Raw genomic sequence first — 15,033 nt, 5'->3', positions numbered from 1 at the left:
AGATTAAATAGAATTAATTAGGAATATTAACAGAACTATTAATATTACTATGTATTAAATAAGTATTAAATATAAGTCACTCAAATCAAAATTATTTATATTTATCTATACCATCTATACTAATGTTATAAAAAGGAAAAAAATTGATTATTTGTTAGTTTGCTACTGAATGGATTTGAAAAATTCTTTTACTGTTGAGAAGCTGCACTACCTGGATTATATAGGCTGTACTAATGACTATATATATATATTTTTTTAATTCCGCGCGAAAGAAGTCGTGGGCAACTGCTAGTATTTATTAAACTAATGCAAAATGTGAAGTGAGGCTTTATCGATAAAAGTCATTAGTTAAAGTACTGAATCGAAAATTGCAATGACCTTGTTTTAATTATTGACCTTGTTTTTTGAGAAAGATTTATTTTATTATTCAGTTAATTAGGATTTTAACTTAAATTTAATGTGTCTGGCAATGAAAATGAATATTGATAGATATATGGACGGATTTTATTTATTTGCACAGAAAAAAATCTTATTAATACATCGAATAATACAAAATTAGAATTAAATAGTCGTACACGAAAACAATAAATATTAAATAAGCATTCAATTTCATTGATTATCTTCCTTCATGTTGTAGATCAAGCTTTCGTAGACGGCTTGGGGTGCTTTGTCGGAGAACAGGAAGTCCATGTGGCTGAACTGCTCGTCAGCCACAACGCTGTGCGCCTTCGCATTGGGGAGCTCCTTGAACAACCGCATGACGTCATCGGGGTGCGCCAGCCAGTCACTGGCTGCGGAGTACAGCACGACAGGAGCCCGCACCTCGGTCATCTCGTACTTAGGCGGCTGCACGTGACCGTACACCTTCTTGTTTACCTCAGGGCCGTGGTCAAACTTCCTGAAGTCATGCGAGGCGACGCCCTGTGCGTAGTGCTGAACCTGGCGCGTGGATCCACCCGCCGGTAGGTGGCTCAGCACGACGGGGATGCGGTCCACTGGCAAGTCGCCGAAGCCCGCCATCACGAAGTTGATGTTCGAGCAGACGTTCTTGCAGCCGATTTCGTTCTGGCACATGTTCCCGCCGACCGTATAAATCAGTTCCTTGGCCGGTTTGAACTCGCCCGATCCCAGCTGCTCCTGCAGACGTTCGTGGAATGGACTGGTCGTGGTGATCATCCGGAACAGCGGGCTGCGGACCTTCGTCATGTACACCATGGGTGAGATGGCGTGCACTTTACTAATCTTCTCGTTGTATTCGGGCCGCGACGCCATGAGTGCGAATATAGCCGTGGTGCCCAGTGACACACCGATGTACTGAAGCGTCTTCTGTTGCGAAGTCTTCAGGGCATGGTCAATCATGGCGGGCATATCGTGGAGGGCGATCTCGTCATTGCTGAACTGCCAGAAGTCCGGCTGAGCCTCGTGCTTGCTGGCGTGATACCTGCCGTACTTGCTGCCGCGCGTGTTGCCGAGCCACACCTCATAGCCAAGGTCGGCGAGAATGAAGGCGAGTGATCTCTCGGGACCCATCAGGAGCCAGTCATCGGAGCTGCCGAGGAGCCCATGGGCGAGAAACACTACTGGGGCGCTTGTACTATCTTGTACATTCTGCATTTGCTTGGGCGCTACGCGGAATACTGTGAGATGGTAGCCGTCGTCGGTGAGGACCGTGTGCTCCTCGACCTTGTACTGGTGTTTCTTCAAGAGTTGGGAGGAATTTAAATGGACATCTTCGTTTTCAATTTTGTTAGCGGCGAGGTAAGCTTTATGAAAGCTTTTCTTTTCTTCCTCGGTGAAGTGTTTCATAGTGGTGTAGGCATCGTCGAAGATCCTCTCGATTTCTTTGAGCGCGGTGACGGGAGAGCGCGGGCCAGTAGCGATCTGGACGCCCTTCCAAGTCAGCATGTCGCCATGCAGGGGCCGCGAATCATCGCGGTTCACAATGAAAGAGGTGAGGGGCTTGTCCCAAATGTTGTCGACGTTAAAAGTCATGTAGCCATCAGTCGCTTGGCTGTGGGTTTTCTCGTTGCTCTCGGAACTCGCGCTGGAGGACTGGTGGTGATGATGCTTACGATGGACCTTGTGGTGCACTGTCTGTTGGCCAGACTGGTGGTGCTGCGACAGGTCGTCGAGGTCGTCGTGAAGCGATGCCGCGGGAATATCGTGACGGAAGATGCTGGCGGCGGCGTGGCCGGCGAGCGCAAGGGCCAGCAACAGAGCGATTGCCTTCATGGTGGCAGCGGCGAGGAATGGCGACAAATGCTCTGCTTCACATTTTATACTAAAACTTTTGTTCACTCAGCACTTTCTGGCAACATGCGCGCTCTACTTACTATAAGTGCTATGTTTGCTATATGGTTTAATATGGAAAGTTATCTTTTAACATTACTTATTTTGTTTTAAGTATATTTGTATAACAATTAACAAATCTCTCACTTCAATAATTTAAAAATATTCAAGTTTTTTTTTAATTTTTAATACTAATAAGAATCGTTAAAAGAGCTAATTTTTATATATTTTAAATAATGGCGAAAAGAGAACAGGCTCATAAAGTAATAAGTCTAAGTATTATGATTGTGGCTCCTAAAATACAATAAAAATGTTGATATTTAGTATTAATACAATTTAGCTTAAAAAAGTTGGTAATGAAAAACATAAAAATATTTTTGATTTTCACTACCACATTCTTTTCGCATTTTGATAATCAGGATACCTAGTGCCATCTAGTATTACTTGTTGACACTATTCATAGAAATTATTTTTGAGTTGTGACCTATTTAAATATTTTATGATCAATGAAATTCAATTACTACCATGATTTCTATTCGTACTACTAGCATATCTCTAATATGTTTTATTTCCTCATAGAACATGTTAATATTACGGAATATTTTTTTTATAAAATCAATTAGTTCTCTTTTGAATGATAGATGGCGTTATGTGATGAAATAATAATGAAAAAATCGGACCACCAGGGGCGGAGTTTCGCGGTAACACACATAAAAAAAAAAATACAGTCGAATTGATAACCTCCTTCTTTTTGAAGTCGGCTAAAAATAAAAGTAAATTTATTTATTTTTTGAGTTTAATTTTATGTCTTTTCCGAATTCGTTAACAAATAGATAATTTATTGTCAGTGCTATTTATTTATCTAAAATAGTGTGGTTATAATCGTTAAGTGCATACATTATATTTCGCAGAGATGTATTTAATGATAACAGATGGCACTAAGTATGAAAGTCTGCTCTGTGGGGCCTATCACGAAAATTCGTGTCAAATACCATCGAATAGTCATTATACCCAATCCGATAATAATAACGAAGTAACAGCCCGAGCCGAGGCTCCTGAGGCAACCCTCGAGTCTAGTTACTCTTAAACGAGGTTCAGGCTAAGCGTCATCTGCGCCCGACCACATCAAGCCCGGTGAATCTATAATGCTTCTTCAAGGCAAACAGTGACTGCACGGCCATAAAAAGAAAAAAAAATGTTGTTACTCATTACAAATTTTGTATAAAAATTAGTGCAGCGCCATATCGGGCGTCAAGTACACAAAAAATCTCATACTAATTTTGACATATTTGTTTACAATTCCACACTCTCCATGTTTTTCTGATTTTCTTTGAAGGGCATAACATTCTGTTAAACAAAACAGCCCAAAAATACACACTAAAGGTATTTTATCATATCATTTCAACATATTAAAATCAATTCCGTATTTATAAGACAATAAACAATCAAATACTGTCATAATGTTTCTTGCTACTTTATTTTCCGTTAAAATAAATGAGACGAAAACTTAATCTAAAAGACATAGAAAAGACTCACAGAAAGGGGATATTTCCCCTATCTATGTGTCCCCCACCAAAACTACCTTCCTTTCCCATTGTATGCTTGCACGAAAAATGTAGAAAGGGTTAGAGGACTAAAATAAAGCCTCCGACACGAAACGCGGGATTTCTTCACGCCCTGTTAACTGTGTGGTCGTGGTATTGCACCGGGATGAGGATTATCCTAAAACTTCACAAGTGTAATGTTAAGAAGTAAAACAAATTATAGCAAGATAATTATGTTATAATTAAAAAATAATGCCCGCGACACCGTCAATTAAAAAAGATCTTAATAAGTAACATATGTATTTTCCAGACTATGTTTTATCCATGTTTATGTTTGTTATATCTATGTCTAATTTCATCGAGGTCCATTGACCCGTTTTAGAGATACCTTCTAACAGACATCCATCAATCCATCCAAACATTCGCGTTTAACATTATTAGTAAGATTAGTAGAACAAAATTTGAACAACAACAATATTTGTTGGATTCACGAATTGGCCGGGTCGACCGGTGCAATACCACGACCACACAGAAGACAGGCGTCAAGTGGAAGTAATTCCAAGTACAGTCTGATGAGTGTGGTACTGGAGGCCTAATTTTAGTCCTCTTTCCCTTCCCACACTTTTCTTATTAGGAATGGATTGTAGGGGGAAGAGGATTTGGAGGAAGAGGGGACGCATAAGAAGGAGAAATATCCTCTTTCTGTGCGTCCCCTTCTCCGTTGATTAAAGGTAGGCAACGCATCTGAATTTGCGGATGTCTATGGGCAACGGTCGCCTCGCTATTGCGGCGAATCCAAGTGGCCATTTGCTCGTTTGCAACCTTATGATATAAAAAAAAACGATTGAATTTTTTTAAATAAGAAGAATTTTCTAGAAACTCCTCAAATTCAAGAATTAATATTTGGTAGTGTAATAATATTATAATTAATAATATTTAATTTGCAATCAAAATAACGCAATCAATTTATTATGTTTGTTCATCAACTATTGAACATGTTTTTTTCATGAATATAGGAGGCACATGTTCTGGTAAAATTGTTAACATTACAAAATTAGCTAACTAGTAACATCGTTTGATCAGCGAATCTATTAATTTATTAGAATGTCAATATAACAAGAAGGTTCAGTAATTAGTTATTGATATTTAATATAGAAAAATTATGTATTTCACTTTTACGTAAAGATAAATATAAAAAAACATTTGAATTAATTAACATTGACGAAAAACATCGTTTCTTTTTCGTACTTTTTAAAACATCCTTAATTTTTTCTTCGCCGTACAAAGTTGTTGGCTCTATGCCTAACCGTGCGGTTCCATAGTCAAAGATCTAGTCATAGCCATAGTCAAGTTTCAGCAGGGTAGATCTCGCAACAACAATATTTGTTGGGTGCACGAATTGGCCGGGTCGACCGGTGCAATACCACGTCCACACAGAAGACAGGCGTGAAGTGGAAGCAATTCCGCGTACAGTCTGATGAGTGTGGTACCGGAGGCCTAATTTTTGTCCTCTTTCCCATTCCATCTTTTTCTTTATAGGAAAGGATGGGAAGGGGAAGTGGATTTGACGGAAGAGGGGAAGCATTGGAAGGAGAAATACCCTCTTTCTGTGCGTCCCCTTCTCCGTTAATTAAAGGGAGGCAACGCATCTGCATTTGTCTGTGGGCGACGTTCGCCTCGCTATTGCGGCGAATCCAGGTGGCCGTTTGCTCGTTTGACACCTTATCAATACATAGTATAAAACAAAGTCGCTTTTGCTGTATGTCCGTATGTATGCTTAGATCTTTAAAACTACGCAACGGATTTTGACGCGGTTTTTTTTTAATAGATAGAGTGATTCTTAAGGAAGGTTTGTATGTATAATAAATGCATAATATAGTAGAGAAACACTGATAAATTTAAAGGTTTCTAATGTGAACGCTGTGAACGTTGTGTATAAGGACATTCTGTAGTAGGTATATTTTGCATTGCACCCGTGCGAAGCCGGGGCGGGTCGCTAGTAATATATAAAAAACAAATTATCATGTGTCACATTTTTTGTTAAAAAAATTATTTTATTCATAATTTTCATGACCGTGAATAAAATAATTTAAGTTTAAATCTGGAACCATAATGACAAATAAAGACTTACAAGGTATCAAACGTTTTTTACCTATGAAAAGGAACCCTAAAGATTTACTGCACACAAAACACACCTTGATAATTGCAGAGTAGAGAGAACGAAGCAGTTTTTATTATAAACAGGTACATTATACATTTAAAATTACCTATGCTCAGTGTTATTGGTAGGGCTGACACCTCACCAGGTTTCACCAGTATTCTTTAACGTTGCATGTTGCATATTTAGACCTCTCCGAAGAATAGAGTTAAGTACATCTTTTATATCATAATTAAAATGATGATGCGTGGTGCCTCAGCAACAGGCTTAGAAATGTTGTTTTTTTCGTCTTTTTTATTTCGTCCTTAGGATTAAGGATGGACATCCATTTTATTTTTTCATCATCTGCCAAGGAATCTTGTTGACAAGTTGTTGACAACTGGATGTTTTTAGTCCGTCAGTGTACGGGTTTACTTTTTTTGAATTGAGACAACCCTAGCTCGGAGACCGCTGTTGTTAAATTGTGACGCAAACGACGCACAAAAAAGCATGACATTGCAAATGATATGAGGAAAAATGAATGCATTAACTAACAATGTTATTTTGTCATTTCTTGTGTGAAAAATTAAATATTAAATTCGATTGTATTAAGAAAACTATCTGTCGCCCGCGACTCCGTTCGTACGGAATTAAAAAACGTAATAAGTAACCTATGTGTTCTTTCAGAATTATGTTCTACATCTGTGGTAAATTTTATTACGATCCGTTGACCCGATCCGGAGATACCTTTAAACAAACATCCATAAATCCATCAATTTATCTAAACATTCGCATTTATAATATTAGTAAATATCTGACTGAGGTAGACAGAGACAGGCGTAGTCTTAAAGAAATACTTCTGTATCTTTATAAAATTATAAAACAAACTAATCAATTGCGTTACTATGAATTACTTAAAAATATAGATATATGGAGATTCAGATTAAGATTGCCCAATTATAGATTTCATAGTACAGTATAATCTCACTAATCCGGCACTTCGACAGATCGGCACGTCCAATAATCCGGCACCCTCCGCCCACGCCTCCCTTTCCCCTCTATACCCGTGCGCTTTGGTCGCTGCGTCATCGACTAGCAGTCTAACCTCAAAACTTATCACGTGCATTTTCTAACGTATTGTTTCTTTCAAGTGAGACTAGTTTATAGTTAAAAATGACAAATAAACGCAAACACAAAACACTAGATTTAATTAATAAAATGGAGATTTTAAAAAAGTTAGATAGCGGACAAAACATGTGTAAATTGGCAAAAGAATATGGTGTTGGGCGTGCTACTATACATGATCTTAAGAAGAAAAGGCAAAAGATAGTAGACCACGTCAAGACAATGGAGTCAGGGCCAGGAAATCGTAAAACACTAAAAGTTGGCAATTGTCCAAAGATGGAAAACGCTCTTTACTTGTGGTTCATACAGCAGCGTTCTAAACACACTCCTATATCTGGAGAAAATCTGAAAGCCAAAGCAATTGAATTTTATAAAAAAATTACCCACAAAGATGATTTTCGTGCCAGCGATGGATGGCTAGATAAATTTAAAAAACGATTTGGTATCCGTCTATTAACCATATCGGGTGAGAAATTATCAAGCAACGAATCTGCAGTGAAGCCATTTATCGAGCTTTTTAAAAACAAAGTAGAAGAACTGGGTCTTCTTCCTGACCAAATCTATAACGCAGACGAGAGTGGTCTGTTCTGGAGACTGTTGCCCAATAAAACATTTGTCTCTTCTCAAGAAGCAAGTGCACCAGGTCGTAATGTGAGTAAAGATAGGATCATATTCATGCCGTGTTCAAATGCTACTGGAACCCACAAATTGGATTTGTTAGTGATTGGCAAAGCGAAAAACCCCAGAGCTTTCAAGAACATTTGTCTGCCAGTCTGCTACAAGAATCAAATGAAAAGTTGGGTCACGAGAGAGGTATTTAGTGAATGGTTTCATAAAGACTTTGTCCCAGAAGTCAAGAAGTTTATGAAAAGATCAAACTTGCCCATAAAAGCTTTACTCGTACTTGGCAATGTTCCAGGCCACTCAAATGAAGACCTTAAATCAAGTGATGGGAATATCCAAACCATCTTCCTACCACCAAACTGCACACCTTTACTGCAGCCAATGGATCAAAATGTAATTCAAAAAATAAAGTCTTTGTATAAAAATAAATTACTGATCCATATTATATCTCAGAATGGTGATATAACGCAGAGCCTTAAAGGATTGAATTTGAAGGATGTTGTATTCTCTCTCGCTCATGCTTGGAGGTCTGTTTCTCCTAGCCTAATCCAATCTTCATGGAAAAAGTTGTGGCCTACAATGAATGATGTTTCAGAAACAGAAGAAACAGATGAATGGGATCCTGAGGATAATGTGTCTATTGCCGATTGGTTACAAAATCTATCAGAAAAAGGGTTGGAGACGAGTGAAGAAAATTTGATTTCTTGGTTTGAAGGAATCGAAGAAACAGAGGAAATTATGACTGATGAAGAAATTGTATGTGAAGCAGTACAAGAAGAAAGCTCTGTAGAAATATTGGAACCACCAACTGCTGTAAGGGTTAAACCAGATGATGCATTGATTTGTTTCAATACCTGCATAACATGGGCAGAAGAAAACGGCATGTCTGCCAAAGATATTATAATTCTTCGCAATATGCGAGAAAAGGTTTTTAAGCAAGGACTACAAGTTGCACAAAAGCAGACCTCAATTAAGGATTATTTCAAAACTAGTTAATTACATATGTGCCTACATGTTAATTCAATTGTTCCATAATACATTACATACATTTATTCTCTCTATGAAATGCTTTATTTCATTTATTACCGATGACTTTTTCAGTATAACCCAGTAATCCGAACATTCCAATAATCCGGCACACTCCGGTTTTTAATAGTGCCGGATTAGTGAGATTACACTGTAACTACATAGTCAGATAATGTGCACAATTATAAGTCACCGGATTAAGTCATGACTACATTAGATGCATTAAGAAATACTGAAAGACAGCATATGTAAATACCTCTCTCTTCCTAGCTCGTATCCCACATGGTGTTCTGATCGGCATTCCTAATAAGTTAAATATCTAAATACCTCTTCCAAATATGTTTTGTAACTTGTTAATTATAAAGAAAAAAAAATATCTGCGCCTATTTAGAGTTAACCGATTTATGGAAAAAGTACTGCATCAATTTTCTCAAAACACTACAAGTTTGCTTACTTTTCCGCGCCTGAATTATAATATTTATCCTTTAATTATTTTATTATTACAAAACATACTCGTAGATTACAATAACATCTAACATACACCTTTTTTATAACAATTAATATTTGCTTTGTTTTAAAATTATGTAAGAAAGTAAAGTATACGTTTGGAATATCACTATACTAAGTACGTGATGATTTAATGTGATAAATAATCGAATATATTGCAAGTAAATTCAAATTAGTTTGTGTGTTCTTTTATTTTTATCGAGACCCGTTGAACCGTTCTGGAGATACCTTCTAACAAACATCCATCCATCCATCATCATCAGCTCAGTATACGCCCCCACCTAGGGCTGCCAGGTCGCCAAACCTACTAGCGGGACACACCAGCCAGTTTGGCCGAACATTTGGGTAGAAAGGTCGGACACCCTATATTATTTAGGATATTGTCTCAGTATTAATAGGTACACTCTCGTTTGGGAAATGTATATGTAAATGGAAAACCGTTTACTTTGGCCGGACACGCAATCAAAAAGCCTACCTATGTCCGGCTTTATACGGACGCCTGGCAACGCTACCCCCACCGATAGGCTCGGAGCCTACTTCAAATTAGGGATGACTAGGCCATAGTTAACCACGCTGGCACAGTGTGAGTTGGTTGACTTCACACATATAATTAAATTTCTCCTCAGATATGTGCAGGTTGCATCACGATGTTTTCCTTCAACGTAAGAACGTCGGATAAATGTACATCTAAATCGTAAATCTTAAATCGAAAAAACATTGGTACATTGCGGGATTCGAACCCAGGATCTGCAGATTGCAAGTGCTTAACCCCTGAGCCACTGACGGTCCTACATACATACATACAAACAGCCGCGTTTATAAGATTACTGGCTGTCGCCCTCGACTCTGTCCCGGCGGAATTGAAAAAAAAAACTTAATTAGTACCCTATATAAGTCCTTCCAGACTATGTTCTACATCTATTCCCCCGCCCCGTTAAGCCGATGTAATAGTAGTAGTGAAGTAAATAGTAAAAAGATGTAAAAGTTTAAATAATTCTTACAGTTTAACAGTAATCAAAAGGTATTTTGAGATTTAGTCTACTTGAAGGCTATCTAACTTATTATTATAATAGCTGTCGGCCGTGACTCAGTCCGCGCGAAATTAAGAAATAAACTTAATAGCCTATGTTTTCTTTCAGACTATGTTCTAAATCTATGCCAAATTTCATCAAAATCGGTTGAGCCGTACCGGAGATACCATCAAACAAACATCCATACATCCATCTAAACATTCGCATTTATAATATTAGTAAGATTATTATTATTTAAAAGATTACGATTTCGTTATCGAATTTTTTTACATTTACATTTATAAATGTCTAAAACAGGGAATCCCAGAGTGGTCGACCTTGAGGTCGATATCGAACTTAAAGCATTGCTAATTCTCACTCTGTCTTCTTCTATTGATCTAAGTCAGAACGAAAAATAATAATAATAATAATTGATCTTAAAAGTAGGTACTTTGGCCATGGGGGTCTGAGTTAATAGTTCATTTTGGAAAAGGGGCCACTTGTCCAAAATAGTTTGGGGATTCCTGGTCTAAAATGTTTACGTCACGTCATATTAAAAACCACAACAAAGTAAGCATTCGATTATTCTATGAAATATTTAACATCGACAAGAAGTGGTACAGAACCATTTAGAATCAAAAAATCAACATTAATTCTGATGCTGTGAGTACTTACTCGCTTGAGTACGTAATTCATCCTGTTATCCTTTCTTTAGTATATGTAAGCATTATAAATAAAGAAAAATACGTGTGAGGTGGCAGTATCCCCTCATATGAATAAGGTACTGATATTTTTCTTTTGCTTTAGAGTTGTAACTACTCTAATGTTATGTAATGTAGGTACTAAACCTATTGAATTTATGGCTCCAGTAAATACAATAAAACACAAATTGAACGGAACTACATCTCGAAAGATGTCGGCCATTTTAAATATTTTAGTGCTTATATTTTACATTATCTTCATTTGTATACATTCAATAGAACAGACGTCAAAGCATTGATAATATACTTTGTTTTTACTTAGGAAAAAAAACGGAAACATGGTAAAACCAAGGCCGATAGCATTGGAAGAGATCAGTTTGACGGAAGCCAATGTGCTGGCAGCCGGTGTAAAATGTTTTTCCGCGTCGCGTCCCTGTTGCTCATCGTCGCCCTGCTCGGATGCTCGGCGCAGAACCTCGACCTGCTCGCCGGCATCACATCCTCCACAGGACAGCTGCTTGGAGGCATCACAAAACTACCGTTAGTGAGGCAAATCACTCAAGTGTCCGGAGATCTCCTGGCCGATACTGTCAATTTGGTAACCACTGTGCCGTTATCGCTGGTCCGATCACTTGGCGTCAGCTACGGATTTCCCACGCTGGTAAGTGATACCAACTCGGTTGAACTGACGAATCGCATCATCAATGAATTCACCGAAGGTCTTTCCAACGAGGATATTAATTTGACCATAACCGACCTAGTGTCGAAATATGGATACCCTATAGAGAAACATATGGTCGAGACCCAGGACGGATACTTCTTGACAATGCACAGAATACCCAAGGACAACGCCTCCGCGGTGTTCCTTATGCACGGGCTACTCGGCAGCTCCGACGACTGGGTGGTGTCTGGTCCGGTGAGCGCGCTCGCCTACCTTCTCGCTGATGAGGGCTACGACGTGTGGATGGGCAACGCGCGCGGTAACAAGCACTCACGCTTCCACAATACCTTCGACACGTCCGAGGCTGACTTCTGGGACTTTTCCTGGCACGAGATCGGCATCTACGACCTCCCGGCCATGATCAACTACGTGCTCCTCGCCACGAAGTCGTCCAGACTGAAGTACATCGGCCACTCGCAGGGGACCACTGCTTTTTTTGTGATGGCATCTGAAAGGCCGGATTACAACAATAAGATATCATTGATGATCGCCCTGTCCCCGGTGGCTTTCATGAACCACGTGAAGTCGCCGATAGTGCGACTGACAGCCCCGGGAGCACCTTTCCTGCACAATATAATGAAGGGACTCGGCCTGTACGAGGTGTTGCCGGACAATGCGGCCACCAAGCTGCTGCGGCAACTACTGTGCCGCGCCGAACGGTTGGCAGAGATACTTTGCACCAACTTTGTCTTCCTCACTCTCGGGTTCGACTTCGAGCAACTGAATGTGACCAATCTACCGGTGTTGTATGGGCACATGCCCTCGGGAGCGTCGGGCAAGCAGTTCGCTCATTACGCACAGGGCATAGTTTCGGGTGACTTTCGACAGTTCGACTACGGCGATATGGTGAACGCGGTGGTGTACGGCGAGAAGCGGCCGCCGAGCTATGCGCTGGAAAATGTGCGCGCCCCCGTAGCCATGTTCTATAGCGAGGCGGACTGGCTGGCTGACCCTCGGGACGTCAACCAACTGTACAACAAGTTGACAAATGTCATCGACCTGTATAAAGTGCCGCACGAACAGTTTTCGCATTTGGATTTTATTGTAGCAAAAGACTTTAAAACGTTGATTTATTCCAGAATACGTAAACTGTTGTGGACGTTTCAGAAATATGACTTTGAGTAAGTAAAGCGCGGGCTACTATCTATTATTATTGTAGGGGCTCATATTTATTGTAGCATTATTAATTCACGCTCGAATCCTGATAATGACTGACATATATGAATGAAACATGTTAGATATATGCAATTATTTAATAGTTTGTGTTAATTTATTTGAAGTTACGAATGAAATATTTATTTGATCTACAAACTGAAATCGTATGATAGAGTTGGATGAGTAAAAACAGAGACAATAATAATTTAATCTAAATATGTGTAATAAACCATTTACATTCCCAAGCTGTTCCTGCAGAAATTACATGGCATTTTTTTTTGTTTAAAATTGATATTAATAATTTAAATATGTGTAATAAACCATTAGCATTCCCAAGCTGTTCCTGCAGAAATCAAATGGCAATTTTTTTTGTTTAAAATTGATATTAAAATATGGCAGGCGTTTTAGGCACACATTAACTTAGTAGTCTGCTTCAGGTTTTTTTTTTAGTTATGTTACCATTGTTAGTATATATTTCTTAGAATTGCAATAAAGATAGAAGACAGTTGCTGTACTATTGATAAAATTACTTTCCTCTGGATATTCAGTTATAAGTATTTAAAGAATAATTTGTAAAACAATAAAATGATTACAACCGAAAATAAAGTCTCCAATGTTAGGCTAAATTATTTTAAATATGTACACAATGTTTTAAGAACTATCCACTTGATAACTGTTGGTATAGTGTGGAAGATATTTTAGCATTTCATTTGAGTAAGTTTGCTTGTATATTTCATTTTTTAAAAGTGGGCTCTGGAAAGTACCAATGCCGGTATATAAAGGTATTAAAGTTATAAGAATGTAGGGTAGGCAGAGATTTAAGATTTACATATGTTACAATTGTAGGATATCTCAAGGTTTTTAAATAAAATAATTGTTTTAAAAATCTTAATTTATTAACATCTTAATAATTAAAAATTTAAATTTTATTGTTTGCGATTACTGATACCTGAAAAAAAAAAGAAAAAATTAACTTCATAATTTTTCTACAAATTAAATTTTATCACAAGTTAAGTGTTAAAAAGTAACGTCCTCTTAGTTAACAATTTTAGATTTATGCCGACTTTTATACCAGCGATCGAAATCAGCGCTTGAGGGAAATAATATAATCTGTGATTTATAGATTGAATTTTACTTTCTGTTTACAACTTTATCCTTAAAATTTACTTTTACAACAATGTTATCGTTCATCAGTTTTATTCAATGATTACTTACGTTTTTTTATTTGGAACTGTTAGCGTTGATATAATGATACAATATGACCAGAAGAAAAATAGATACGCCTAGAATGTTGGAGAAAACGGCTAACTGGATGTCTGTAATCATGACGACGATGTTATCTGAAATAAATGTTTTAAACGAAGTTATAATAAGTATCAAACAATGTAGCTAACATAACAATACATCGAATGCTTGGTAGGTTAGGTAAGTAAGCCGGTAAAATGTTGGACTTTCGCATTATCACTATTTTGATGTAATCGTTGTATTATTTTGCGTTAACAAGTTTTTCTAACTTACCAAAATGTTTATTCCTCAAATAATTCTTAGAAAAACACAGCAAATCAGCAAACTGCAAGTGTCAAAAAACAATTACACGTCATTCGAAAAAGTCAAAGACAAAGATTATGCAACTCAGAAAAAATTCAAAGATTGTGCAACTAGTGCGCACAGTATTAAATATAAAATATTTTTTGATTTAAAAGTTGACGTTAATAATAGTTTAGATCTGTTACTACTATTATTCTCAAGTCTATGACACGGTAATAATAATACCGTGAGTGAGAGAGATACAGTTATACACAATTCCTGTGACGTGACAAAGACAGGGATAACTATCTTCCGTCCCTTTCTGCGTACCAGGGTTTGGGCTTTGTTTGGAACAAAGGTTGTCCCCTACAAACAACCTAGGTTGTCCCTAACAAAGTTTGACATTCGTGCTATTTTTCGAAAATTGTGAGTACTTAGTGGCTGTAATTGTGCAAAAATATTTTGATATTACAGTTTTAGTAAGGTAAAGTTTATAAAACATGGTATACTGCTGTATCGTCGGTTGTAAAAGCCGTAGTGCGCGAAAAGAGAAAAACATAACCTTTCACTCGTAAGTACTGAAACTACGCACTTATTCACATGTATTCATACAAAATAAGGAAGAAAATACAAACTAGTTGTTCTTTACAGTCTTTGTAATAACTAA

At 37.8% G+C, this 15,033-nt stretch overlaps 4 protein-coding genes across 5 annotated transcripts; 2 read left to right on the top strand and 2 right to left on the bottom strand.

The window, feature by feature from the left end:
* Nucleotides 1-609: 609 nt before the first annotated feature.
* Nucleotides 610-2,234, bottom strand: LOC106715718 (lipase 3). Its single transcript, XM_014509064.2, has one exon. It carries the CDS (start codon nt 2,230-2,232, stop codon nt 610-612), a length of 1,623 nt encoding a protein of 540 aa, XP_014364550.2. The 5' UTR covers nt 2,233-2,234.
* A 3,699-nt stretch (nt 2,235-5,933) lies between these two features.
* LOC106715852 (lipase 3) lies at nt 5,934-12,868 on the top strand. The gene is made up of 2 exons (XM_014509212.2): nt 5,934-6,077; nt 11,286-12,868. The coding sequence occupies exon 2, from the start codon at nt 11,376-11,378 to the stop codon at nt 12,807-12,809; it is 1,434 nt and encodes a 477-aa protein (XP_014364698.2). The 5' UTR covers nt 5,934-6,077; nt 11,286-11,375; the 3' UTR covers nt 12,810-12,868.
* LOC106715850 (jerky protein homolog-like) lies at nt 7,048-8,934 on the top strand. The gene has a single exon (XM_014509211.2). The coding sequence runs from the start codon at nt 7,144-7,146 to the stop codon at nt 8,713-8,715; it is 1,572 nt and encodes a 523-aa protein (XP_014364697.2). The 5' UTR covers nt 7,048-7,143; the 3' UTR covers nt 8,716-8,934.
* Nucleotides 12,869-13,768: 900 nt separating the features above from the next.
* Nucleotides 13,769-14,449, bottom strand: LOC106715809 (dolichyl-diphosphooligosaccharide--protein glycosyltransferase subunit 4). Of its 2 annotated transcripts, XM_045681590.1 has the most exons (3): nt 14,358-14,449; nt 14,055-14,179; nt 13,769-13,788 (listed from the first exon to the last, which is right to left on the bottom strand). In XM_045681590.1, the coding sequence occupies exon 2, from the start codon at nt 14,163-14,165 to the stop codon at nt 14,061-14,063; it is 105 nt and encodes a 34-aa protein (XP_045537546.1). In that variant the 5' UTR covers nt 14,166-14,179; nt 14,358-14,449; the 3' UTR covers nt 13,769-13,788; nt 14,055-14,060. The 2 variants fall into 2 exon arrangements, with proteins under 2 accessions (XP_045537546.1, XP_014364650.1); XM_014509164.2 differs by lacking the exon at nt 13,769-13,788 and having other exon boundaries at nt 14,029-14,179.
* Nucleotides 14,450-15,033: the final 584 nt, after the last annotated feature.

Source organism: Papilio machaon, chromosome 16, assembly GCF_912999745.1.
Source record: "Papilio machaon chromosome 16, ilPapMach1.1, whole genome shotgun sequence".
Taxonomy (NCBI): domain Eukaryota; kingdom Metazoa; phylum Arthropoda; class Insecta; order Lepidoptera; family Papilionidae; genus Papilio; species Papilio machaon.
Note: the sequence above shows the minus strand (reverse complement) of the source record. Positions and strands in the feature narration are given on the sequence as shown.

Excerpts from the sequence above, each read along its gene's own strand:
- LOC106715809 (XM_045681590.1), bottom strand. The coding sequence starts at position 14,165 with ATGATTACAGACATCCAGTTAGCCGTTTTCTCCAACATTCTAGGCGTA.
- LOC106715718 (XM_014509064.2), bottom strand. The coding sequence starts at position 2,232 with ATGAAGGCAATCGCTCTGTTGCTGGCCCTTGCGCTCGCCGGCCACGCC.
- LOC106715850 (XM_014509211.2), top strand. The coding sequence starts at position 7,144 with ATGACAAATAAACGCAAACACAAAACACTAGATTTAATTAATAAAATG.
- LOC106715852 (XM_014509212.2), top strand. The coding sequence starts at position 11,376 with ATGTTTTTCCGCGTCGCGTCCCTGTTGCTCATCGTCGCCCTGCTCGGA.